Source organism: Struthio camelus, chromosome 8 (genome assembly GCF_040807025.1).
Source record: "Struthio camelus isolate bStrCam1 chromosome 8, bStrCam1.hap1, whole genome shotgun sequence".
Lineage (NCBI taxonomy): Eukaryota > Metazoa > Chordata > Aves > Struthioniformes > Struthionidae > Struthio > Struthio camelus.
Window position 1 is genome coordinate 30,527,470 of NC_090949.1, and position 27,643 is coordinate 30,555,112.

The following is a 27,643-nucleotide window of genomic DNA, read 5'->3' on the forward strand; positions in this document are numbered from 1 at the left end:
ATATTGATTGGATGGATTTGCCTCAGGGTAAGAGGAGTGTGGGTCCTTAAAGATGTACTTCCAGCCTTTTTTCCTTTTGGTTTGAAAAAAGATGTATATTTATAAAACATTTTTCTTTAAATCAGTGGAATGTGTGGTAATCAAAGCACTGAAGTTACCTGGAAATAAAAAGTCCTTAAATAGATTATCACAAAGACCAGAAAGCCAAGAATACTCATTTATTAAATGATTACATTTTTACATTAGAAGAAAGTGACACTTTTAATTAGGGTTCAAGGCATATGGTGAATGAGGAAATAAGCTTATTTCATGCAAACAGAAATCGATGCAAATAACCTTTCTCCTCATATAAAAAGGGATGACTTGAAACTCAATACATATTCAAGAAGGTTAAGTCATTACTGCATCACTTTAATATTAGTTAAAGGCCAACAAAGAAAATCATTGCTGTGCATATACTTACTCAGCAAGGATTGCTATATGTGAAAGAATTGGGTGATGGTACTTGTAAGTGTTAAACGCGAAGAAACCCCTATTCATATAATGCTTTTATTCCTTAGCCTCAGTATATAACCTCTTGGGTTCTGCCTTAGCATAGGTAGTTGAAAAAGGGCCCTTAATTCTCACAGCCATTCCTGCTAGCCAGTAAAGACAGGCTTTTGTGATCCTCTTTGTTCATTGTTCCTCCTTACACCTCTGTCTGTGCTTTAATCTTGTAAATGTTGTTTTTAATTTCTTCAATGCAAGTGTCCTTTTTACTGTGTTTGTACAGCACCTAACACAAAGTATTCTGATCTAATTCAAGCCTCTGGGTGTTGCTGTAGAGCGATGAGTAAAGAAAAAAATATATATATAGTAATAGGAGTATTCCTTGATGTATTTGACCTTAAATAAGGCAAAAACCATTTCTGAATAGCTTGCAGACATGTGGTGGGGAGGGTTTGATAACTTAGACTTAGGTGCTGTTGAAAACCGTCTTTTTTATATATATATTTTAGACTTGTGCTCTAATGCGTGTAACAGTGATTACATAAATTAATTTAAGCCAAAATACATCAATAGCAATATTTTATCAAGTTGTCTTCAATTTTGCTTGAAGGTATAGTTCATATTTTCTAACAGTCTACCCACATGTGAATTATTTATATGTTGAATTTTATGTTTTCTTGAAACACCATTGTCATGCTGAGCTTGATGTTAATTTTTTCTTCTGCAATAGAGAGCATTTCTATGGGTGTACTTTCTCTGTTAATTACACTTTATTACCTGAATTGATTGGTTTTTTAATCGTTTAGTTCATTTTTGCTGAATGAAACACTCTGGCATAAATTTTAAGGTCCCTTTAAAAAAAAAAAAAAATCACTGGTAAAAGTTAAGTGATTTAGGATTTTTGTTCGGTCTTACTCTAGGGAAGGAAAGGGCACAAAACAGTGCAAAATGTTTTTTTTTTTTTTTTCCCCCCCTGTTTTCCTGCTTGATAAATGGGGGGTGGGGGGGGGGGGAAATTGTGCTGTATATCACAACCAAAAGCTATTCCAAGAAAAATCTTTAAGATGGTTACTTGAATCTGTGTACACTGCCCACCTGGTGGTTATGGAGTGAACTGTTACTTTAAAGAATAGTTTAAACAACAGCCATGTTTGGGGCAGGCTAATCTTGCAAAGAGAGCAGTACATATAACAGGAGTCTACTGTATGATAAGGGGAAAATTCAGCTCACTGACTAGATGTTTTAATGTGCGAACTCTAGGGAAATAACATATTGACTATTCTGTTGTGCGCAAGAAAATTGAAGAACCCTTTGCAGACAGAGGGCTTGCAAAGGATTCTTTCTGTTCCTCTTAACCAAAATCTGTGGCAAGATGTTTGAAATCAGCAGGACGCTTAATGCTGCTTTGTTAAATAATGAGGTAATATTTTGTCACTTTTTCTGGGCAGCATCTGTTTTTTCTCCTTTTTCATATGTTTATGAAGGATTCAGTTTAATCTTACGAAAGTAGGAGATTAAAAAAATCATTCTTCAATTTATTATTTTTTTTTTCCTTTTGATGCTTTTGGAGAATTGGGTTGGCTTTTATTTGCGGTTTCAATCGGCTGCTGTTGCCTAGGACATTATGCCACGTAAGGCTTCTAAACTGCACAGAGTAGGTAGTTATTAACGCTGAATTGGCTTCTGGTATAGTCCATCTGGGCTCTGTATGAGAGAGCTTGCTAGCGGCTACTGATGCTAAGATACCCGCAACCTTTGGGATGTATGCGTGGTGGAGAGGGGCTCAGTGATATGAGATCACTTCTTTTAAGGGAAACTGTCATTAATGAGTCAAGAAACTGCTCATTTATGGTAAGGAGAGGGAGGGGGGGTTGGGGAAACAACCCTGTGATTTCATTTTGATATTGGATTAGCTGTTTAAGACAAGTTTCTTTTTTGTGGGGATGGAAGATTGCATTAAAAATATGCTTTGCTCAGGGGCTTACTGGCTGATTCTGGAGAGGCTATATTGAGAATTTGATGCTTTACAAATGTGTCACAACTGCGATGCAGTGGTCAGTCACTCACCCTGAGAGAGAAATGGTAGTATTGGAAACACGAGAATAAGGTTGACTTTTTCAACAATAGGATTCTGCCTTTGTCTTTACAGAGAGAGGCCTCTGAGGACGTTTGAGCGTTTGTTTTAGCGTTCCTCGGCAGGACTGAATGTGAGGGGTGTTTGGGGGAAAAGTGGTCAGCGTACAAAGTACCTGGATTTATAGACTGTTAAAATAGCTAATTGTTTAGAAGCACAGGGTGCAATTATTGTTTCAGAAAAATGGCTGAATCTTTTGATGTGTATAAGAAATGTATAGCAACAAAGTAGGCTGAAGTTGAAAAGACTTAAAAATAATTTCTCGATTCCTTCTGCAGTGTTATTAACCCCTGAAGAGACCTTAAGTAAAAATTTGCATTACAAATTTAACTTTAATATTCAATGTATATTTGCACAAGAGTCTATGGTAATATACTAGCTCTGTAGCATTTCGATGCCAGTGTATTCACTCTAATAGGTCACTTAGTATTTGAGTTAGGAAATCAATCTTAGTTTAATCTTTTCCAGTTTTTACTAAGCTACAAATGTGCTCAAAAAGATGCATGGTAAGAGAAATCCTCTGCAGCCTTTGAAATTGCTCGTATTTTAATTGAATTCAGTGCTCATTCCACAAATAGGTTGCATGGTGCTTTTAAATGCTTGGTCTTTTCTTTCTTGCTTGGTCTGTTTGTAGCTAGATTTGTACAAGCTTACTATATTTCATATATTTTATTGGTGTGTTTGTGTGTGGGTTTTAGTGTGTCTATGGCTTAAAGAAATTTAAAATGTACTGAATGTCAGTTCTGAGCTTAACAGTTCTTAGAGCATATTTATCCTTCAAAAAAAAAAAAAACTATAGAACAATGATTTTTCTGATTACGTATTTTTGAAAGTGTTTTTAGTGTTTTGTAGCCAGGTTTTGTTTCTCCAGAAGAGCGAAGTGAGCTTATATCATGGCCCATCCTAGCTTTCTCCGTTTTTAGCTCTTAACGTTTAAAAACGCTTGCAGTGATATTGAATCTTTAAAAGCCATATTTAGCTGTTGACTAGAATGATAAAATTAAATGATTCCTATGTATGTTTATGGATTAATACGCGGTCGCTTTAGTTTAGGCGAATGTTAATTCAAGGTTAGTTGCAATTATAGGATGCCATGCCTTGTTAGTTTGGCCAATACACGCTTTCAGAAAAATAGCTCCTCAAGTCAGAAAAGAAATGAATGCATCGTAATTAAAAGAATTTTTAATAAACTTGCTGTGGCTGGGAGATGGGAAAATATTGCTGTTTGAAATTGAAGTTTTGTTAGTTTGTCAGTGGAAGCGAGTGGAGGATTAATGGGTGTTCATTGTTAAGTTAAGCACGTTCCTCTCTAAGGCTGGAAAAAAATTTCTTTCAAATGCCCAGAGTTAGTCATCATTTTATTTCCTGTAAAGTTGGAGAATAACGAAGTGAGGTAGCGAAATAATTCTAAAATACTACTTTCATTCTGTGAGAATGTTCTGATAAATAGATGTCTGCTGTGCTTTAGACAAAGTCAAGTGACAGGAGTATCAAATCTAGTGCTAAAAATATATATAATTTTGAAAACTCTTACCGCTAAAGGAGGCAAGAGTAGTTGATTAATAAAATCAATAGTACCTAAAAATAAATGCAGTTTAAATGCACACTGAAGTGCTTTTGTCGTATCTTTAAGCCTAGAGGCAGATCATTAAATATGCATTTCTCCGGAAAGCAACTGTCTCAAAAGATAAGGTGGTTAAAATACTCTGGACCTCAAAGCCATGCGTGCAAGAGGTAAGAAGATGTAGTCGCTGAAGCATGGCTGAGGTACGACATCTCCACAGCAGAGGCTTACAGACTGTGGATGTGGCCTGCAACTGTTACTGTACTTGTGGGGTGGGAAGAGGTAAAAATACATGTATGTGTGTTGTTTCTTCAACTGGGCCTTAATTACTAGACACAAGCAGCAGTTCAGAAATCTGGTCTCTGTTGTTGTAGAGGTCACCAAATCATTAACATTGTCAATCTGGCGGTAGCTAATTTCAATAGCACCTGATGTTGCAACGCCTCCCTTAGTGTCCCCGGCCAATCGGCGCCCGGCTTCTGCTGACAGATGGTCCCATAAATGGATGTAAAAAGGAGACGCTGCAAGCCAATTTCAGCAAGGCTCTGTTCAGTTGTTCTTATCTACATCCTAGAATCGGGGGGCTTCAGCACAGTGCGCTTTTTTTATTCTTTTGCTGCACAAACGTCTGCACTGTGCTTTGTGGATCTTTAAAAAATAATAATAAAAATAATTCCCTGAAACCTTAGCAAATCTTTAGAAGAGTTGAAGCCTTTCAAGACCCAATATTTGCCATTAAGAATGGTTATGGTAGGTATTAGTAGATTTAAAATCTGCTTATAGCAATTTTATATATATATAGATAGATATAGAATCTAACATATAGATTTCCCCAAATCTGCATCATTCTCAGTCTGTGTTTTCACATGAATTTAGTTTTCTGCTACTGATTTGTTTGTACATTATCTCTCCCTTTTTTCCTCTCCCTTTCTCTCTCCCCTGCTTTCTCTGTCTCTCTCTCTCTCTCTCGCTCTCCCTTTCTTTCATATTTAATGTGTGCGTATCCTTTAATAAAGGATGTACTTTGTCATTTTAAGGTAATTGTGATTTCTCTCAGAATAAAGAAATAGCTCATTTCTAATGCAAGGCTGGTATGTGGCTAACTGAAATGCAAAAGGAAGAAGAGGCTTTTTTTTTTTTTTTTTTAAGTGGCGGGGAGGGGGGAGTTAATTTCCACATTGACATTTTGGAGATACAAATGCGGAGCAAAATCCTTGGGAGGAAAAAAAAAAAAGCCTCGAGATTGGTAATTTTCTTTTGGTGGACTGCGCAATAGGTATGGTAATTTTAAAGAGTGATTTATATGAGCTTCAGTAAATGCTGCATATTGTATTTCAAAGAGTTTCCTGTCATGACCTCATAAAAAGAGGAGGAGGCTTGTATGTGTTGCAGCGCCTAGTATATGTCGATTTTGTTGCATCGTTGGGCAGCAGCACTGTAAGAAGGAATGTCAGCTTTTACATAACGTTCTTCTTGCTTTTGACTCTGTGAGGGGCTGTGAGGGTCCATCTTTGTGATCACAGATGGAGTGGAATGGCTTGAAAATGGTAAGTGAATGCCGAGAGGCTGCTTGCAGGTTTTGTGTAGCTTCTGTGTGCCTCATGAATTTCTTTTGTTTCGGGTAGCAGATTGCGAGTCATAAATAAAATTGCAGATCCTTGTTTATTTTTACGAGATATATATATATATATTTAACGTATCTAACTGTGATGGCACTTCACGCTGTTTGCATTGAACGTTGCATTTCAGTGAAGCAAGGATGGTCTCTGCTGACAGGCACAATGTCATTGTACTGTATATGCCGATCGGATCAGGCAGCAGATGATGCCTTTTAATCTTCATTTGTATTACACCAGTGTTAAATACAAATCTAATAATCACCTCTAAAATTTAGGTATTATGTTTCTTATCGAGGAGGTGCTGTAGTGGATAGAAGGGTGTGTTTTTTTGTGTTGGGTGGGGGGGGGAGGGAGTTGTTTTGTTTTTCTTTCTTTCTTTTTTTTTTTTTTTTAAATACTGGGAGAAGTCAAAGCCATTTATGTGAAAATAGTATTTCTATTTTTAGAATATTCTCCTGGCAGAGAAATCGGAATGTGCTCGTCTCGTTTCTCTTTTATGCCTTCCTTACAGATTGTGCAAAATGGCATGATCAAATACAACTATTAGAGACTTTGAATTTTACAGAACAGTGCAATTCGAGGGTGGGGGTGGGGGAGGAAAAACCTTCACAATGCGCCGCGCTCCTGCAAGGGCTGCTGCTTGCTCCTTCCCTTCGTTTAACGTTTTGCAGACTTTTTGCCGTGGATATTTATTATAACTGGGAAACAAAGCGACGGTCTTTTCCCATTCTTACAGGATTGTCTTTGTCTAGCTGCTTGTTTTGATGGGTGTAAAACAAATAAGATTAGACTGAGCAGCCGAACTGAAAGCGATAGCTGGGAGGAAAAGCCAATGAAAGGTTGCCGGGGAAACGAGCATAGGGGAAGCTGAGTGGGGGAGCAGGTGGCAATCATGTGGGAATACTGCAAACAGTGTATTTAAAAAAAAAAAAAAAGGAAAAAAAAAACAGGGGCTACCTCGATTATCTTTGCTGTTCTTTGTGGCAGTCACAACTTTAATTATTCTTTATAAATAGGTGTTAATTACATTTCTGGCTCAGGCTCACAGTGATTTCTAGAAATCTGTTTTTAAGCATCTGTTCTTTCTCCTCTGCAAAAGAAGGTTATCTTTCTTTTTTTTTCCTCCCTTTTTTTTTTCTCCTGCTGTGAAATTGTACGTGCAAAAAATTGCAAGGAATCCTGTGAGGCAGTATTAAAAAAAAAATGTAAATTATATTGAATGAAGTTGACAGAGGTATAATAGTGAACTCCCACAGCTGATAGCTTCTGCAAATCATTTCTTAGAATTTTCCAGCAAATGTCCCTATGAGAACAGTAGGTAGAATGAATTTACCCTAAGCAGTGATTTTGTGTTAAGTGATATTGGTATTTTTACAAAATCAGATGGTTATATGGCAGAATAATCAGTTCAGGGGAGTTCATCATATCCTACAGTTTATGCATTGAGCAGAATTTACAAAAATAATGAGATTATTCTGCTCTTGGTCTCCAGCCCCACCTTTAGCCACAGTCTATTATATCTCTACTGTGGCAAAAACCACTTTCCATGTCAGGCTTCCTTGTGGCAACTTTACTTTTACACTGCAGCTGAATATTTTGCTAATTGTGATGGTCTCTTATTATGGTGGCGAAGAATAATGTGAAATAGCAGAAGTGCAGCTTTAAACAAGGCTATTGATGCTAGAAGTGTTGAGCAGCCTAGTAGGCTAGGAAGTGATAGACGGTAGCGTAAAAGATATAAAAATGTGGTTGCCCAGAAAATGCTCATCTATCACACATCAGGAGGCACAAGAGAAGCGAAGCAAGGATGGAGAACACGCCTTTCTTTCTGTCTCCACAATTTTAGATATTTTTACTTTCTTTCTTTCTCTCATGCAGGATTGCTTTGAATGCAAATTCAAACAGCAGTGCTTGTGCTAAGTTAAAAAATGAGCAAAAAGAAATAAAATCTCCCTTTTAATTTGCTTTGTTTTAAGTATTGCCTCTGCTGCAATCCTTTCTGTAGAGAAGTAATTGAATGGCCCCCTGAAAACTACACTGCTTTACACTGTAAAGGAAAAAAATCTTGAGGATGTGTGTGCATGTGTAAAATTGTGTATCTTATAGTTTGTGCATGTACACACAGCTGTATTCTGACATATATTGTAGAGTTATACATGAGAGTAAAAAAAAAAAAAAAAAATTCTTCTGCCCAAAACAGAGATACTGTGTTCTAAATCTGTTAACTCAGTCACGAGAATAAATAAGGGGGGCTTTTATTATACACAGCTGCATTGTTTGTTTTAAGAGTCATCAGCTAGCAGTTACATTTTCATTTTCTGTTCAATTTGGGATTTTTTTAAAAAGATTTAGAAATAATGTATTTCTTGGTTTATGGCGCACGTGTTCCTGCCCCGATCTTCCTCTTTTCTTTGTTTTAAGATTATATTAATGAACATAGCCTGCACGTACATAGTGACATTCTCTTTTTTGCATGTAAAAGACTGCATTGTGGATCCTCATAGAGAAAAATAGCTAAGTTAATGAAATTTCATTAAGATTTCCATATCTGCTAAAGAAAGATTAAAACATAAAACCTCTTTCTGTTCAGACAGAAAGGTGGAGAAAATGTAGTTGTCTTCAGACATGGTATTTAAAAAAAACTGTCTTTATGAACAACTAGTCAGAAAGAATGAAATGTTACATTTAGGTATTGATGCAACATTGATAGCAGCCATCAGTTTAAAATCCTCTTCCCATCTACTTTGCTAATCAAGTTCCCATGTTAGATACAAAGATGCTCCTCCACTGTTGACTGGCTTGGTAGCCTCCTTTGCTTTCTCTCCCTTTATTAATTTTACCTTTTTGAGCTCTCTCAAAGTGAGCCTGAGCTGTTGTGACAAAGGATGGTTACAATGAATTAGAAGGGGTGTATTTAAAAATCCAATTTGAATGGGTTTGGAATAGTCTTCATCATCTTTATTTGGTCCTGTTAAATATTTTGACTCTATTGAAGAAAATCCAGTTGCGTTAATCTTACGTGTATTTAATGTATTAATTTTTTTTAAATAATATCTTCTAGGTTACAGTGAAATTTTTCTTCAGCCTGCCTACTTGGTATGCTGTGAGTGTATTAGTTAAATGCAGGTTATTTTCTGTGTGTAATTGTCATGCTCTTGGTACATAACCTATAGCCACTCTCCACCCCAAGCTTTTTTTTTTTTTTTTTTAAAGTAAAATAAAGCATTATTGCATCCCATATTCTAGCAGGGGAATTTGTTGTTTTCTTTGGTAACTTGCACTTTGGAAATATTTCAGCAAACACCCCAGGCAAGAAATGGGCAGTGGTGGAGAATTTTGTAGTGAGAGAGAGGGAGATGCACATAACTTGACAAATCCACTTGTCTGTTTCAGCAATCTGTGTCCACTAGACAACTAATTTACATGCCTGGACACATTAAAATGTACATTTGTTTGTCTGTGGGACAGCTGACTGGATACACTCCGATGCACTGGCAAATACTGCAATGCAGTATTTTTTTCAATGTCATTGGGGTTTTGGGGGATAAGTGGGCACAAACAGTCTTTCTGTAAGAGAGACAGTGTAAAAAGCATGGCACCTCTGTAGGTGATGGGCTAGATTTTGCAAAATGTGTTAATCTGTGATGGAAAGTGACCCCTCCCCCATTACACTCCTCTGTGTGTGTGTTTCTCTGTCTCGCTCTCTCTATCTCTTTCTCTTTCTCTTTTCCTTCCTGAGCAGGATGGAGGAAGAGATGAGTATGCATGTATTTTTGTGTATGTGTTCATGCATGTGTATCTTCCTCTCTTTTGTATGGATGTTAAAGAAAAGGTTGGGATTTGTATGAGAACAGAAAAGGCATTCACGTAATATAATACTTTTCCATCGTTCGTGTAAAAGTCCAGTTACCAAAAGCATAGGACTTCCAAGTAACTTTAAAAGCAAGAGGCATTTTTCATTCACTAAAGAATGTTGCAAAGATAAGGGTAACATTTCTGTTCAACAAGTATGATAAACTTAATCCTAATAAAATCAGTATTTAATGTGGACATGTACTTAGACTTAGCCTTTGCATTTGAGTACGTTTAACCATTTGAGATAACGCAAGTGAAGACGTTGAAGAAACGGGTATTCAGGTACTATTTGCTTTCTTTTTTTCTCTTACTTCAAATGATCCATCCTTACGTTCTAAAATCCTGGAATATTTTAGGTTCAGGGGGCTTCTGTAGGTCTCTGGCTTTACAGCAAGAAGAAGAAAAGAGGGAGAAAAGGTCTCAATGTGTCAGAGGCAGTAATTGTGTAAAATTAGCCATCTAGAAAAGGAAGGAAAGGCTTGGAGGAACGAGAATGAGGCACAAATATGTGAAACTGCACTGTGCTAGTCGGGGAGATAATGAGTGATAAATTTGAACTGGTGCAGTGGTGTGATGCCCATTAATTTCTCAGAACCTTGACTTTGCAGGTTTGTTACTTGCTTTGCTGTTCACACTTTTAATTATAGCCAGTTTGGGATGATAGCTTGGGGCATTGAAGATGAGACCTTTTGTTTGTTGTTTACTTATTTAAGTATTCAGGCAGAGAGTTTGCAATAGCATTGCAACATCGGTGTTAGGAATCGAATACTTTCAGATGAGATTGTAAGAATACAATTAGTTTTCGTAACTACCTCACGTTGTCTTATTACGGCATTTGAGTTACTTGCATATATTCATTAAGAATTAGCTCAGTGGCACCAGTGTTAGGTTTATTTTTATTTTTCTGTAATGATAATCCATGTTTTCCCCAGCCATTTTGGAGATCTTAATGCATTATCTTTTCTTTAGGGCCCTATAAAGTAGGGAACAAGCTGAGAGTCATTCTCACCTATTGTTCTGTCCTTGATTGTGTCTTACCTGAAGACTTCTCTCCCCAGTGAAGAAAATAATCTGTAAGAGTCAGAAAATGCTGCAAGCCAGCAAGGAATCCTTAATTAAATGGGAAGAAAAGACAGAGAGGCTACTTTTTAAAAATGGGATAACTAAAGCATTGTGCATGCTTTCTGGAAATGGTGTAGTCACACACTAAAATACAAGCCTGGCTTTGGCAATATTTAGTCATGATGTGTATAAAATTCGGTAGTACGCCTTTGTTGCTAAGGCATACGCAATTGCGTCAGAGATGCTGTTGTGATGGGAAATTATATGTCCTTGAATTCTGCAAAATACTTTTTGTAGGGTTCACTTATTTTAATTTTTTTAATATTAAACTCCCTCTTATTACTAGACAACCTCCCATACGTTACGGTTGATATTTTTCCCAATCTGGCGTTGTGCATCGGTATTTTTCAGGAACAAGGTGGTAGCGTATTTGACTGCTTCTGAGCAGCCAGAAGTCTTGAAGGTAAAGGAAATACGATACTGTATATTTGCTGTAAAACAGATGCGAATGACTATCAGAAGTTGTTCTGTAATTTGTAATGCTTCAAGAAAGTTCCACGCAGAATGCTCTTCTGTTCACTTAAGTGATGTGCTGTGTTGGCAAAGGACAGTGATACCGCTGGAGGCTTTCCAGTAGCGTAAGTCCTTCAAATCCAGTCATTTCACTGCGTATCTGGGTACGTTTGCTGAGGTGTGAGAGGAGAGCCAAACAGCTCCCTCTGGTTTCAGCTCCCTCGGGGACATCTGATGAGAACTTTGTCCCATCTGACCCTCCATGTAGAGACCAAAAATTGCTACTGGAGCAGGTAACTGAACCGTCCTCGGGCCTTGGCCGTTGGCCTATAATTGCGTGCATCCTAGTACGGAGTACCATTTGTTTTTTCTCTGCACTTTGAGGTACTTAGTCCTAGACTGAGTGCTTTTAAAAGCTTTTGCAGGTACATGAGGATGAAGGAAGTTTGTCCTTTTTCCTTATGAGTCTTTCATTGTCGCGTACTTAAAAAGTAGCAAAGACGACAATACTTACAATTTATAATTTAAAATAGATCTGACTCATCTTGTAGTATTATGTTAAAATAGCCCAATGAGAATGTAGAATTCTAGGAATTTTCTCTATTATATTTATTGCATTACGGTTGCCGAAAGTCCATGTTTTCCCATTGCTATTAAAAGCGAAAGTGACTTTGAGAATTATTGTTAGACTAAACTTTCTTGGAAGACTTCACTTTTTTATTGTTGTTATTCAGTATATGGATTAATTTGAACTCTTATCTGCCATACACTTAACGATGTGTGGAGATGAGCCTGTTTATAGTAGTTCTGGTTTGAGAGAATCATAGTAAACTACACAGGCAAAATACAGATTAACTTTTGTACTGATTCAAATGTTAATTGTGGGGTGGAGGCCATAGCTTTTCTAGGTCCTTTTTAAGATGGTACGTAGCCTCCTATTGTCTTCAGCAATTTGGTATCAGGTTGTGTAAAATTCACAATTCAACAGCATTAAACAACTCCTGTTTAAGTTAACTATAATGTAGTGAAGCGTTAATACATTCTGCATTTGGAATCGGAGGTGTTTGGGGGTAGTGTTATTCTGTTTGCTTGTTTTACTTTTTTGTGTGTGACTGTGTTAATTGCTGTCCTTATTTGTCTTCCTAATAGTAATCCTTGATCTTCAGATGGTGGTCAGGGTCCTTTTGCTATGTGCAAAAGAGACTGAGAACTGAGGGGCAAAAACTCATCTTTTTATTTCTGTACGTTCTGCACATTCGTGACGCTATAGAAATAATACGTGTAAACAAATGCTGCTTAAATAAAAATAGTTCTAATACTGTTCCCTGTATATCTTTGTTCCAAATGAAGTTACTGGCAGTCGATGAGTAGGGGGAAGTTGATTTTTAGCACAAAGCGTGAACGCTGGAAATGCTTCCTAATATGCGTGTGCCAGCTATAATGTGGCAATATTGCTATTAATTTCCTTCCTGTAAGAGCAGCTGTTCAGGGAATTATCCCTTTGCTTGATGCAGGGTCCTGAAAAATTCAGTGCACGGCTCCTGGAGTGGTTGTGGCCATTTTTAATATGACCATTGATGGAAACTAACTCCATAATCTAGCACAGTAGCATATTGTTCTTTTGACTAACTGGGCCAGGACAAAATTATCATTTTCTATGTTTCGTGTACTCTGAGAGATTGCGGAGTGCACTTCAGAATTTGACATTGTGTTTGATAATTTATAGAGCACAGTTTATATTTAACTATAGACACACTAATCCGGGAAAAAGAGTAGTATATTTTTAGAATCCTTTTTTCTTTTCTTTTTTTTTCCTGCGCTTGTCATTATCCAACTACTGAAAGAAGTGTTCATAAATGTAGATGCTCAGTGGGATAGAAATTATTGTGTTTAATTTCCATCATTTATCTTTGCTGTATACAAAAATAAATGTTATCTGTGTGATGTTCTTTGTGATTATCAAACAGCTTTACAGTAGTAGGTAGCCATGGTAGCCACTGGAGGAGCCGGTGGTCTTCTGCAGTGATTTAATACTGGATTGCACTATGGTGCCTAGACTGAACGCCTGGCAATCAGAGGTGCTTCAGTGGTATTATCTTTAATAATGACACAATGTCATTGTCGAGATTTCCTTGAGGTGAAGCACACTGATCGACTGGATCCAGCTCTAAACAAGTTTAAAAAGTCATATCTGAGTGCTGAGTATTATAAAGGAAAACTAGCCAAAAGAAAGGACATCAGTTTGATTATTTTGACTTCTTTTTAGTATTCCAGTAAGCTGTTTTGATGTGGCTAGGCTGTTAGAGATTAATAGACAGAAATGTCCTAATAATACCGCCATTTTTATGGTTGTCTGTTGACATCGGAGCAGAATATAATGTTTTGATTTCCCACCCCATAGATGACGTGGGACCCATTCTGTCAATACGTGCGTGCATCTATCTGAGCAGGGGCCGAGTTTGGCAGGACCACTCTTGGGGTGCGTTAGCATAACTGCATATTGAGTAGGAATGTGCTTTCCCTGAAGTCTGTAGTTTTTTTAAGAGGAATTTTGAAAGATTTTGAATTTATTGGAATTCAATATATGTTCATTTATTTGAATAAGAATTGGGGAATTTGAATGTGAATTTGTTTGGAAATTTGAGGGAGAAATTTTCTGTAGAAATTGGAATAAGGAGGATGTTTGATTTGGCCTATGACATGTTTTTCTTTCTTAATACAGAGATTAATAGTTTATGTTCAGGATAAACCACTAGAATCTCGTAGCCTGACCTGTGGCAGATAAACAGATATGTGCTTGCTATTTTGTCCTTTAATGACGAGTAATATATTATTAATCTATGGTAATGGTCTTTGATCTCAGCATAGGTACTTCCATGCATGAGATCTTTCCAGTCTAAATATATTTTTGAGATGCTTCTCCCGTACAGTATATTAAACCCTTACAATATATTAAAACTTACTCTCATTTAAGCCATTACATAGATGCTGCTTTTGTGATACCATCAGAGTAAACGGCTACCTCTGTACACTGAAAGGTCATTTATAATTATTTTTCCACCAGAAATTTCTCAAATCCTCAACTTTTGTTTTCCTTTCATGACCTCCAAGATGGCAATGGCCGTATTACTTTGAAGCAATTTGTTGTAACTTTGTCTACTGTATGTGTGGTGTGGAAGTGAGAATCCTTATTTTTTCATAAAAATATTTTCATAAGCAATGTTAGTTTGGAACAGGACTTTTGACTTAGAGGTGAATTATAGAAAAGCTGTGCATTTCTTCTTTATTACTTAGTAATCCAGTTGAGCTTAAGATTGGACAAGGAAATACGTTGTTAATTTGCAGTAAGCTGACGTTCCTAATGAAGGAGTTGCAAATTCTAATGTTTGATTAAGTCCTGTTTTGGAGTCTGTATCTCTTAAACCCACAGGCAGTGGTATCCATAGAGGTGTTGTTGCGAACAGCCAAGATGTACACATGTTGATTAGTGCTTCCTAATTGCATTTACCTGTGTGCCTTCATTAAGGCCCTGTTGAGGACAGTGTCTAAAATATCGTGGTTGTGGTGTGCATCTTGCTAAGCCATCAATTCCTGCATAATATAAGCCTTTATTTGCATGAAAAATATATGGGTAGCATTTAAAAAAAAAAAAAAAAAGCATATGGCCTAGGAACTGAAATCTTATTGCAGTGAATATTAATGAAACTAAGTCACTTATGGGCTTTTGAATTGTGGCTATTGTTTCCAGAACTCTGATGTAGTAACAGCAGTGGGAGGGCCCTAGGGTTCATGGGTAGCCTGCTCTATCCTTTCTTTGGCTTTAGCTTCTGATGAGTAAACATTATTTAGGTTTTTCACATCTTGATCAATAGCATGGTTTTACAAGATGGTGCGCAATACAGCTTCCACTATCTAGATTTTTGAGTTGCAAATGATTCTAGACTATTTTCTTAAAGGAAAAAACATAAAGTGAAATTGTGACAGGTCTACAGTAGCTGAAGACTTGCAGCTGTCTGCTTCTTACACTAACATGTGCATACCCGTGGGAATCTGTGCCTGAATACACAATGCAACGTACATTTTCCCAAGTTGGTAATATAATTCAGCAGTAAACTAAACAAATAGGTAGTGATTGGGAAACAAAATTCTGAACTGAGAACAAAGCTTAGAAAGTAACCAAAAACATTAAAAGATTTTCTTAACTTCCTTTCCTTTTTTATTTCAGTGTATTTTTAGGTTGTATGTCCTTTAGTCTAAGAAGCTGTCTTAGACATTTGTTTCTGGTATGCTCTTTTATTACTATTATTATCTAGTATCCAGACATTTGGGAAACCTCTTCAGTCTTTCAGGGTTTGCCTCGTATAGTCGTTGTTTGATTTTTTTTTTTTTTTTTTTTTTTGTTTCTTTTTTACCACCCTGCTAGCATGGAATTTAAATACAATTTTATTTAGTGTTGCCCTCTCATTTTTCCCAAGATGGACAAGGCAGTCCCTGGGAGACCTCAGTTGCCTTTGCGGTATCAACTGCTTAATAAAATGGAATCCATGGGGGAAAGGAGGATGTTTTCATCAAATTTTGTCTTGGAGCCCCAAAGAAACGTCTCATCTCAGTATTGAGATTGTTTTTCAAGCTACTTTCACCTTCATGTGCATCTTGGAAGAACAAGCAGTAGATCCAAATAAAAAGCCAGCAGGGAATAAGGAGCAGTACAGAATGATTAAACAAACAAAAAAAAAACCTATAAAATTTTAGTTGCTGGTTGTCTGATACATATTTGACAAAAATAGAAGGGTGAGGAGGAAATAGATGTTCCTTCAGAAGGTAGAGCCTGACCACACCGCCTTTGTTCTGGCTTAAAAAACATACAGGCCTTTGAGGGGCTGTGGTGTGCAGCCCCCTGGGCGAAGCAGGTGAGCAAGAGCCATTGTTGGAGGTGTCAGAACACGCAAGTGGGACAGCGCCCTGCTGCTGGCCTTTGTTACCAGCTGGGGGCTGTCGGACATGAGGAGCTGTAGGGGCTCTTCACCTGAGTTAATTGTGTAACCCTTACAATAGAATGGCAACACACCCATCTTCCTTCTGGGGTGTTTTCTATGATCGCTTTTTCCAAAGCGGTGTTCCAGAGCTTGATTTGAGTACTGTAAAATCAAGGCTATATTCTCCCATATCTTCATATGTAAATTAACTTTAATGACAGAAGTGATTACAGACAAATTCCAGTGAAGCCACTCTAAATGAAGAAGGTAGAAGAGGCTGGCTTTCTAGCAGTCAAGTCACTACAAGTCAGTTTGTCTTGGTGAGAAGCGTGACCCTGATGCAGGGATAGTAGGTAACTTCCTTGGCTGTTACCTGTTGTACTAGATTTTCACATACGCTTTCCATAGAGCTCTTGGGCATGTTTGTTGATGTTTGGAGAATACCGAAAAACAGAACCAAGCAGCTTTGAGGTTTCAAAGGTGCATAGTTTCTTTCCAGTCATCTCAAGAAGTGAAAAAGCTGGTAAGAGCTGCTGAAATGAAGTACAGTAGAAGTTTATAAAGAAGAATAAAATAAATACTGTGAGTTTAAGTAAAATATATGCTAGACCTCTACCTATATTCTGCTTCTGGAAAAACACAGCATTTTTGTCCTTATTGTTGTGGAGTGCAGCATTTTATAGTGTTTTTCAGAAATTGCTGCACGTGTGATACTTGACCATACATCTACTCTCCGTTCCTCCCTCTTTTCTCCAGGCTTTGGCGAGTGCTGAGCTCAAAACATGCTAATTGCAGTCCTTCCCCCTCTCATTTCTCATCCCCAGAGTACCTGCAGTGAGAGTAAGAGACCACATGAGGTATTTGGTATGATGCATTTGCTAACATCTTTTATGTGGCTATTGGCCATGTAGTTTTGAGTATGGCTGCTTCTGCAGATGCCTTATTGGTTACTGGCATTAAAATGATTATGTGACTGACTTCGATCTTTCTACCTTTTTTTCCTCCCATTCCCTTTTGTCCTCAAAATCAAAGGCAAAGCTTTAGGGCCCATACTCCATGGGAACAGGAAACACTTTCTGCTTTTTGAAAAAATTGTGAGACGTGATCTTATGACTAGGCCAGGTTTGAGGATACTGTCCTCTGTTCCTAGAGCTGTCCCAAGCTTCCATATGACTTAAGCAATTTGCCTAGATACTTTCCTTCACTTTGTTTTTTTCCTTCTGCAGAACTTGGAATAAAAGTAACAATTTTTGCCTGTCCATTTTTGTTGTATTGGCTCAGAGACAGTCCCTGCTCCTGATATCTGTTTTGTACAGCATCTACCACAACTTGGTGTCAGTAGATCCTTTAGGCACTGCTGTGATAAGTAATATTGCCAGTAAATTTTATATTCATTGCAGTGCAGGTTGTGGACAAATTATTTGTTCTAGTACATTCAGCAAAAGTGTATAATGGGCTAGATCAAGATAAGTTTAGCTATTTAAGAAAATAATTTCCTTCTTTTTAGAACCCAAATTTGCCTCTTAAAATGAAGGGATTTGTTGTCTTCTCCACTTGAATCATTTGTGTGCTCTGTACAATTATTGTGGCACCCAGTAAATGTGAACTTGCTAAAAACATTTGAACACCATTTCAGCATGATTACAGTGCTTTCCAAAACTGAGCTTTTGTGGTAAGACTACAGTCGTGCCACTAGAGCCAGTGTATGTCACAGTGACTGCTAGTTTAATATGTTCTCAGAGTTGAGACTTTCAGCTGTATCTATATTTAAAATACTAAACATGACTTTTACTGGAAGGGAGGGAAAGAGAGCATGTAAAGCTGTATGTGAGTGGGGAGTATGTCAAAATATGGAGGGTTAGATAATGATTCATTTCTGGGATATTGGATTTGCCTTCAGGCAGATTAGCTCAAAAGCTTCGTTTCCCTCCTTTATTTCATGTTCATGATGTATTTATTAGGTAAATAATAGCAAGTCTAGTTGTGCAGTACATAAGCCTTAATAAAAATGTAATTGACAGTGACATTTGACAGTTATGTTACAGAGAAGGAAGTATGTGTCAGAGCTGCACACAGCATCATTTGCCTCTCTTACGAAGGTCAATTGTGCAAGAAAGGCACGTGGTATGTATGCAAGGTTCAGGTGTGCTACTTCTAACTCTTGCCAGAATTGTGTTTCTGAGTCAACAAATACTTAAAATTACTCTTCATTGGCACTCTCCTGTGGGAAGAAGGCATGATCTAGCCTGAAGGTTTTACAATCCTTTGCAATCCTTTCTACAAAAATGTAGAGATGTGCTCAGTCGCACCAAAGTATACGGAACTGCTGCTGGCAGTCTGTTTGAGTGTGGGGGATACGTTCACTGGTCCAAGGCTGAGGGATCTGATCTTGAAGATATATTTGCATGTTCCCTTTTATACCTATGGATCTGTCTTTTGACTTTGACATGACTATTTACAGATGTATTAGCAGATGAGAGAGGCCTATGGATAGATTTTTTTCAGTCAGCTCCTGTAATTTTTTTTTTAACCTGTAGAAAAGTTCTTGTGGGACTCTGGCTTGTGCCGCGCTGGCTTCCTTGCGTTCAGAAGAGCAGATACACTGGGAGTTAAAACCTGTTTCCCATTACAGAAAGAAAACCTTTGTGAATCTACATTTATTTTGTTTGAGAGGTTTTGTTTGTTTTTCCTTTTGTCATCATTATTCAGAAGATGGCTATGGGACCTCTGCCATGGCACCATTTGTTTTCACACGTAAAAGCAAACAACTTGCAATACTAATTAAAGAGCTTTTTTAGATAAAGTAGGATCTTTGCATTATTTATCTAAATTCTTTTTCATGGGAGAATGTTCTGAGTTTGTTCATTAATGAACATTTAGAAATAATATAAAATTAGACCTCATGAATTCTTCATAAGGCGTAATTTACCATGATCATTTTTCCTGACATTTTGGTGCTGGGAAGAGTTTATTATACATAGATAATGTTTTTGACTTCAGAGTCCTCAAACTGAGCTGTCCATGTGAATACTTTGTAGTTATTTGAATTTTATTCAGATTTTGGTTTCTTAGGAATGCTTAGGATACACTTCAAAACATTTCTCTTCATCACTATAAATAATACTTATTACTGAGATTCTTAATCACTACTGTGTTTGCTATCATATAGATCAGATTCATTTATCTTTACCTGCAGAAAATGAACAGCAGAGTATACATAACTGAGATAACAAGAATTAAATTATTTGCTGAATATGTACTGGTTTTCAGTGTACGTGTGTGACAGTTTTTCAGTTCAACATACAGACCTTATTTCAGAGAACTAAGAACAAATTTTGTAAATATAAAACGTATATTTACATTTATGGAGCCATTGGCTATTGTTTATGCATGCAATAGGAAGATAAGACTGTCTTAATCAGTCTGTGGGTAGTTTTCTAAATGATTCATTAAGTGTGCTTTGTAATGGTAAATGGATGTAACATATTTACTGTAGTAACAACTGAAGATTAATGTCAGTTACTGTGGCTTGTTTAAGCATTGTAATAGTTTTGTTTAAACATACAGGTATTCTTTGCGTTATTGTTGGAGCTAATATTTCAGCAGGAATAAATTGTAATTAATTAATTGGAAAAATGTATATGTAGCTTTGATATGTTTCAGAAGTATGTCTCTTATTTGGGATGTAGGGATTTCTATAATATTTGTTGCCATGTTTTGTAGGAGGGGTTATACCAAGCACTTTGGTTAGCCGTGTTTTGCAAAACACTGGCAAAGCTTGTGTTGTCTTCAAAGCAGTAAAGCATTTCCTAGTGAAATCTGTCAAACTAAAAAATACCTTTTATACTGCTGGTACGTTACCATACGAGAAAAATAATGCCCCATGAAGCAATTTTTAAAAGCAGCTGTCTGATGAAATACATCCAGAATTTGTCATATGGATTGCCTTTGTTTAATTTAAAAAATTGCAATCTCTGAATTCTGTTGAAGTCAAAAATAGTGATTTTTTTTTGCAGTATAAAAATAGAATATTGAAATTAATTATGGGTGTCTAAATTATCGATATCTATAAGTAGTTACTGCAATTTAATTTTTTTCTTTAAAGATACTATTAATTTGTATACAGAAAATAGTGTTGCGGTACCGGAAGTCTGGAAAGTTGTTCCAAAAAAAAAAAACCCAAACAAAACCCCTCTCTATACACCAGCCACATGTAAATGTCATGGCACGTGGCTTTTGCAATATAATATTTCAGGAGCAGTAACAGCTGCCTAAGCTAGATTAGAGAAAGTCTACAAAAGCATAAAGATGTTGCAAATTTTAAATTGCATATATAGAGGTGCAATCTTGATGTTTGAGGAACTATAGTATATTTTACCTTCTTAAAAAAAAAAAATTAATGTTGGAGTTGAGTGACTGGGATTTTCCACGTTTATATTGCTAATATCTAAACAAGTTAGAGATTCTAGCCTCTTTTTAATGCTTTCATGGAAACGAGTTAGATCTCAGTAAGTATTCTACTTAATAACAAAGATGATGCTTTTTTGTAAAATAATAAAAATAGTGTTATTACCGGTAATTAAAACATAATGAAAGTAAACTGTGTGCCCAGGAAACTATATTAGCCTTTCCAAAAATAGCCATACTGTGGTATAGATATTGAATTGGAAATTTAATCTTAGTGTTCTGAATAGAAGAAATGGTGAGTGGCATGTTGAAATCTGTTCTTTGAATAAATAATGTGGTTATGTAATGTGCTGACTGATGTGGGATCAACAACTTCTTAATGTTAGAAACAGTCAACTGTAAATGTCTTACTACATGCACATTGAACTCTTAACAGTGTATTTGAGTCTTAAATATGTAGGGGGAGAGGACAAAAAATGTCTGAAAAGGAGAACTGGGAACATACCTTTTTGTTAGCATTAATAGTTTAAGTCTTTACTAATGATTTGAATCAGTTCATATGTCAAAAATAAGTATTATTCCTTTGTCTCCGTGAGAACTTTGAATGCATGCTCTGGTACTTAACTGCTTTTACACAGAAATCACTCTGTGCACAGAGACTTAAAATTATGCAGTGAAAAAAATCACAATATCTCAGATGTTTTATGATAAATGTTTCTGTTAATTCTTTAGTTTCTCAGCATTTTTTCTCTATCCATTATCTCGTTCTTTATAGAGCAAAGCAGTTATTAGTAACCTGTAACTTCATAATAATTTAAAGGGCAAATAAGTGTCTGGATTTCCCTTTCCACTTTTGAAAAATCAGGGAAACTTAATTTGAAATGAGTGAGAGTATCTAGGAAGAAAACCTGGCACATGGTGCAGCAGTAGTTTATGCCAAGATATTTTGATGAGAAATATTATACGAGGAAATCTATTTTCTCAAGAACAGATTGTTATAGAGCAGCTTATTCTTGTGTTCTGGATTTGCTAAATATCTTAGTTGAATTATATTTATTTGCTTGGTGTGGAAGGAAGGCATGCTGCGAATGTGACTAAAAGGAGTTTGCGCAACACCTAAGTAGGGCACCAGTCAGTTCTATAAAAAAAGATAACAAAATTCAGATTTTAAAAGATCCAGGGTTATTGTTTATTGTGGGAAACTATACATAGCTTTTATTTCAGTTGCTAATAATAGATGATGTACCTTTCTCAGGGCGTTGTGGCGAAATCCTGTTTCTGCAGTAGCTGAAACCGGTGGTGATATTCCTGTTTATTTTAGAAGGCCAGGATCAGTGCCTAAAATAGCAGTTTGCCTTGTGGCTTTTTATATTAGAAAGGGTATGGTTATATGGTTTAAATACAGTTAACTGTAACCTTCTGTGAGTATCAGCTGCATTATTCTCATCTTCCCACTGTATCATGTTAATTGTTAATTATTTGCTAGCTAAAAGAATGGGTTTTGAACCTTGTAATTTTAAATGAAAATATGCAAGAGCATTAATACTATTCCTAATGGAATGAGAAGTGTGCAAATTAGTATAGAAAAATGGAGAAATGGTGAAAGTTCCCTAACAATATATGAAATAATCACTGTTCTCCAAAAGATGATGAGTTTGTTAACGTTGTTCAGTGTTTCAAGTCTAATTAAAGTTCTGGTACAGATCTGACCTTACATGTTAGTAATCTCCATTTCTTCCCTTAATTTCAGGGAGTTATCGGCATAGGACTGTGTGTGGTGAAAATCTGAACCGGATTTTTTTTTCTATTTTTATTCAAGTTGGTGTGGTTGTGCAGATACAGTACATATGAACACATTATGCTCAGTAGAACCGTGCCTTCCAGAATGCATGTTATCCTTAGGGTGAAAGATACCTATACCCACCATAGGCTGATAGTAAAGTAAGAACTAGAGTAAGTATCTGCTATAAGGTTACAGAGGTACAGAGATAAAAAGATTATTTTTCCATCTGGACTTTTGAGATAAACAGATTTAGTAGCGTCTGAATCATGTAGTAACATGTGTGAGTAAATATATATAGGAAACCAATAGATTAAAAAAGGAAGTATGGTTAATACTGGATGCAGTGAATGTCCTGAACAATGAATAAATGTGGTTGATGAGACTTGACTGAATACACTAGTAGTATTTGTCACATGACAGATAAATTGGCGATAGGATTCTGATTTGGGCTTGCTGATTTTTTTTTCCCTAAGTAGTTACTGTATTTGCAAAATTTATTTTCAAAAAAAATTATGCTCTACAGTTGAAGTCCTTCCTGTTAAACACAAAGTAGCAAGGTTTCTTTTTATCTGAAAATTATTAAAACAAGTAGCTATTACTGGGCTTGATAATCAAAAAATAGTAATAACACAGAACTCTGATTCCCGCTGGTTAAAAATGAGGTTTATTTCATAAATGAAGTATCAAAACCAATACTGAAACACTTCAATTTAAAAAAAAAAAATTGACCAAAATAAAAGCCATTGAAAGACTTCACCACCATGGTACAATTAATTTAAAATAGACCATGTTGTTGGGGGGGAAAGGGAGTTGTAATTCTGCGGGGGGGGGGGGGGGGGGGATGGGGAACGCACACAAAAAAACAAGCCTAGTTTGTCACAATATGTACATCCCTGGCTTTAGAAAAGAAAGCAAATTAAGTCTTGAGTAATTATAATAATTACAGGATCAAATGAACACAAGGTTCAGGCTGTATGGTATCTTAGTCCTCGAGTTCTCCTCCGAATTTGTCCCTGATGTATTTCCTTGCCGAGCGTAGTAAGATTCTCTTGTCCCTGGCAGCACTTTGTATCCTTGGCTCTGTTGCGGTCTTTCGTCGAGGAAGACCGTGCTCCTCCTGGGGATGTTCTTTGATAGTGGGCATCAGTGTAGCTGCACCATCACAAGCTTTGCAGTAGACAGCAAAAGCTACCATTTGCGTTGCTTCGGTTTATCCCCGTTGTCCTTTCTTTGTCAGCGCTAGTGACAGTGAAGCCGAAACCAGCTGTTGAGGCCAATACCTATATAGAAAAGGTCTGAAATACTCAGGTTTTTTATGCTTCCTTTGTCTTAAGTTTACGTGGTTCTCAGATGAAAACTTGCATTTTTCAATCCTTATCCTGCAGATAAACATGCAGACAGGTTTATTCACGTGCTTAGTTGTGCTGGCAACAATGGGGAGACTGTCACGCGTACGCTTTACTAAACTGGATTCTTATTTGACGTCTTTGAAAAGCCAATTTGAATCTATTCTGTGACAATTAGTTTCACGTTGCAAGACAGAATCACTTCTTAAAATTCCCGTCTGCACCTATGCCTGATAAGCCATTCTCCAGTCAGACCTTTTTGATTCTAGTGAATATCGAAAGATCTTTGTATCTCTGAAGCTTGCAGATCCAGGGCTTTATTATTTAAAGGGGTGTCAGTTCACTAGTGAAAAATATAACTGGAGAATATAGGTCATCATCACCGGAACCAGGAAATGGTATGTCTTGGGATACCATGAGTTTATTAATTCAAGGCAATCCAAATGACGACACTTTGCAGGTTGACTGTGCCTGGTTAATGTTGTTGTCATTGCACTCTGTGATACAGTTATTAAATAGGTAAAATATTTTACCTTTTCATATAGAGCCATACACTTACTTCATCTGTTTTAATGGAACTGTAATTTTAATTATGATTATTACCTTAAATTATAATTAAATTTATGTGGTTTAAATATACATTTGTGAAAATGGTTGTGTGATGAAAGCAGAAATCAGCTTCGCATTAACAAAAAAAGGTTTTTTTTTTTTTTAACTGCATCTTCGTATATGCTCACAGCCAAAGACTAGCATGACCTACTTTGCAACAATAACAGAGGAATCAAGCTGGGTTTTTTTGTTGAAGTATCTAAATTGGCCATGAATGCTACCTACTCATTCGTTTGTAAGTATCTTTAAAAATAGCAATTGTATCTATGAAACTTCAGGCTTTTTTTTTCCCTCCTTTTATTTTTATTTAGATAATTAGCACCATGGAGCCTCAGGTGTCGAATGGCCCTACTTCCAATACAACCAATGGACCCTCCAGCAACAGTAGAAACTGCCCTTCCCCTATGCAGACGGGGGCTGCTACGGATGACAGCAAAACCAACCTCATAGTCAACTACTTACCCCAGAATATGACGCAGGAGGAGTTCAGGAGTCTCTTTGGGAGCATTGGTGAAATAGAATCCTGCAAACTCGTGAGAGACAAAATTACAGGTAAGCTCTTGTGTATTGTCAACCTTTACGTACGACAGGATAAGTTTACATTTAGGGACAGCCGAACCTTTGCGCTCGTATTGTAGGTGCTTAGCATGGGGAATGCCACAAATACTGTGATAAACTTCTGATGGTAAACCTTTAGTTTTCAGTGATACACATTGGATCTAGAACTGTAGGAGGAGCCACTTGTCTTTAGCCTACATACAGACCTAAGGGAGGAACGAATGTTACAGTCTGCATGTGTGTATAACACATTTGGTGCGCAGCTTCTTATAATAGAGCTCAGATGATGACATTCCTTTCCTGATCATTCTTTTTGTATTTAACATTGACTTATTTGTAGGAGGATAGCCTAAACTGCTTGGACTAACTGACCACTCTTAATTCAGACCATTTCTTTCGAACTCTACCATACCTTCATCAAATTTTTGACTATAAACAAACCATCAAAATCAAGGTGGATCTGCATGCCCATCACAGTTTGTTTACCATGGCTTTCTGGAGCAGCGATGGTCTGTGGCCAGGAGCCACTGATCTGAATTTCATGGAGACTTTTGTGGTTATTGGGTAATGATTATAGCTTTGTTCCCTGAAAGTTCTTTACTTTGCCATAATCCTTTTCCTAACAAAGTGGCGCCTGCTGATAGAACCGTGCCTTCAAAGTAAGAAAAGACTCCCGTTAGAGGTGATGCCTCAAAAAAAGAGAGATACATGTCTGCACCATCGCTAATGGAGGTGTGGGCAGATACAGATAAGCCTTGCCTACTCTGTATCCTTGCTGCTGGAGCCATGAATTCGCTGATGCACAGAATGCAAAAGAAGACAGTGCGATGAACAATCAGTTTTTATAGCTTGTTTTATAGGTTAGTTTTATAGGTTGTGTGTCTACTCGCACTGTAGGTGGGGAACAGCTGAAATTTCTCTGCTGTTTTGTGCATCACCAATGTTGTTATGTTTAGCACAGTGCAACAGTCTTGGGAAGGAAAGGGTTCCAAAACAGGAGCTGTCTTTTCTGTCAGATGCACTGTTGGCAACTTGGGCATGCATTGTATGAAAAGAGATACTATGTAAATATGAGGATTTTGAAATATAAATCCTCATACCTCCTTCTGTAGCAGCCTGGCAGCCATTGTATTGGCAGCATTAGGATGATCTATTTAGTGCTTTGAAACATGCAATATTTCTTTTTTTTATTTACTGTCTCGCATGCAGCAATGTTCAAGTTTAACATGAGGCACATAAAAAGTGGCAGTAGTCCCAGGGCAGTTCAAATCCTCAGAAGTGTAGTTCAGCTGAATTTTCTTTTGCACATTGACTATGATGTGTCTGTTTCAGTATATATTCTGATTCGGACACAGCTTCAGAAGTACGAAATAAAAAATTTTAAAATGGATTTTTATTAATTTATCTTTTTTTTTTTTTTTAAAGGTAAAAATAAATAACAAAAAAACAAATCACTCATACCCTCTTCCAACCTCCAAAATCTCAATCCAAAGAACTAAAGTCCTCTGCTTTTGTAAGCATAGCTGGGCCGATGTCCCAGTATGACATACCTCCCTTGATATCTCCTACCAGTCAGTCAGCTCCAGACTGCTGTTTTTCTTTTCAGTCTGAAAATAATCTTGAGAAATTAAATAACTGAAGTAACCTGTAATTTAAAACAGAACTGAATAGCTAAGATAGCTTTTAAATCAAGCTCTGCAAGATTCTAGAGTGTCTAGCTTGAATTTCGATCTTGACAGGTTCTGTGTTTCAGAGATGGGGTTTTTTTGGCTTCCTATACACCTAAAGTTTATGGTGATTTCCTTGAAATATAATCTCAAGATTTTAGATGTTGTGTGTGTTCTTTTTATAGAAAGTTGGCAGCCTTTGGAGGGAGAACCATTACTTCATCTCTTAGAACGAAACAAAGAGAATGCTGTTCATATCTCAAGGCTTTTGTCCCTCTATTTGAGGAGGCGAGAAATTGGCTATATGATCTTTGACATGTTCTTGGGTAGTTTTCTGCCTTTGCTGCTTTTTTTTTTTTTTTGGTATAGAGTGCATAAGTCTTTATAATCAGTAAAATTCTTCGTAGCAACCATTCTTTAAAAAAATTACACAGACACTGTGAGAACATCAGCCCCAAATGACTTAGGAGTCTGCATGTTGTTTTTTAAAGAGGCACAAGTACATAAGCAGCAAATTCTTAACAAAATTGAATTGCCATCCAAAGTCTCTGTACCATTTTTGAAAACAATTTAATCTGCTAAGGCTTCAGGAGTGCTATTCAGGTATTCTGCATCACTGTTAACTTTTAGGCTACGTTTTCATGCTTCACATTGAATTCAGAGTTACGTTAGTTAAATACAGTCCTCAGTCAGAACCAGTTAATACTTTTTAAATGTTCTTAGCCCATTCTTATCAAACAGAAATGTACCAAGGTCATATCTAATCATCTTTCCGGATCATATTGTGTGTGTGGTTTTACGCTGTTTTTATTTGTTTGTATTTTGGTTTTTACTTTTTTATCATTAAGTTACAATGTGAATTTTTTTTACAGTGAAACTGTATTGCAGAATAAATAGTAATTTCTTAAGATACTCTTGCTGAAATGGTGGGGATGTCTGAAACAATTTGGTTTGTTTTCTGTCTGCTTTTGGATTTCTCATTGTTTTAGTTCAAAACTCTTGTGCAATTTTAATAAATCTCAGCTGAGTATACACTGTACTATGCATTTAAACAAACCCCG

General features: G+C 36.7%; 1 protein-coding gene across 5 annotated transcripts in view; it reads left to right on the top strand.

The window, feature by feature from the left end:
* The first annotated feature begins 1,832 nt into the window (after positions 1 to 1,832).
* Positions 1,833 to 27,643, top strand: part of ELAVL4 (ELAV like RNA binding protein 4) — a 65,244-nt gene continuing 39,433 nt past the window's right edge. The window contains exons 1-2 of one of the 5 annotated variants that reach the window (XM_009673611.2): positions 1,833 to 1,909; positions 24,669 to 24,909. In XM_009673611.2, the coding sequence (XP_009671906.2) occupies positions 1,862 to 1,909; positions 24,669 to 24,909 (289 nt within the window). In that variant the 5' untranslated portion in view covers positions 1,833 to 1,861. Of the gene's footprint in view, positions 1,910 to 2,208; positions 2,341 to 4,736; positions 4,938 to 5,402; positions 5,464 to 5,597; positions 5,735 to 24,668; positions 24,910 to 27,643 lie in introns of those variants that run through there. The other 4 variants (XM_009673610.2, XM_009673613.2, XM_009673614.2 and 1 more) reach the window with 4 other exon arrangements.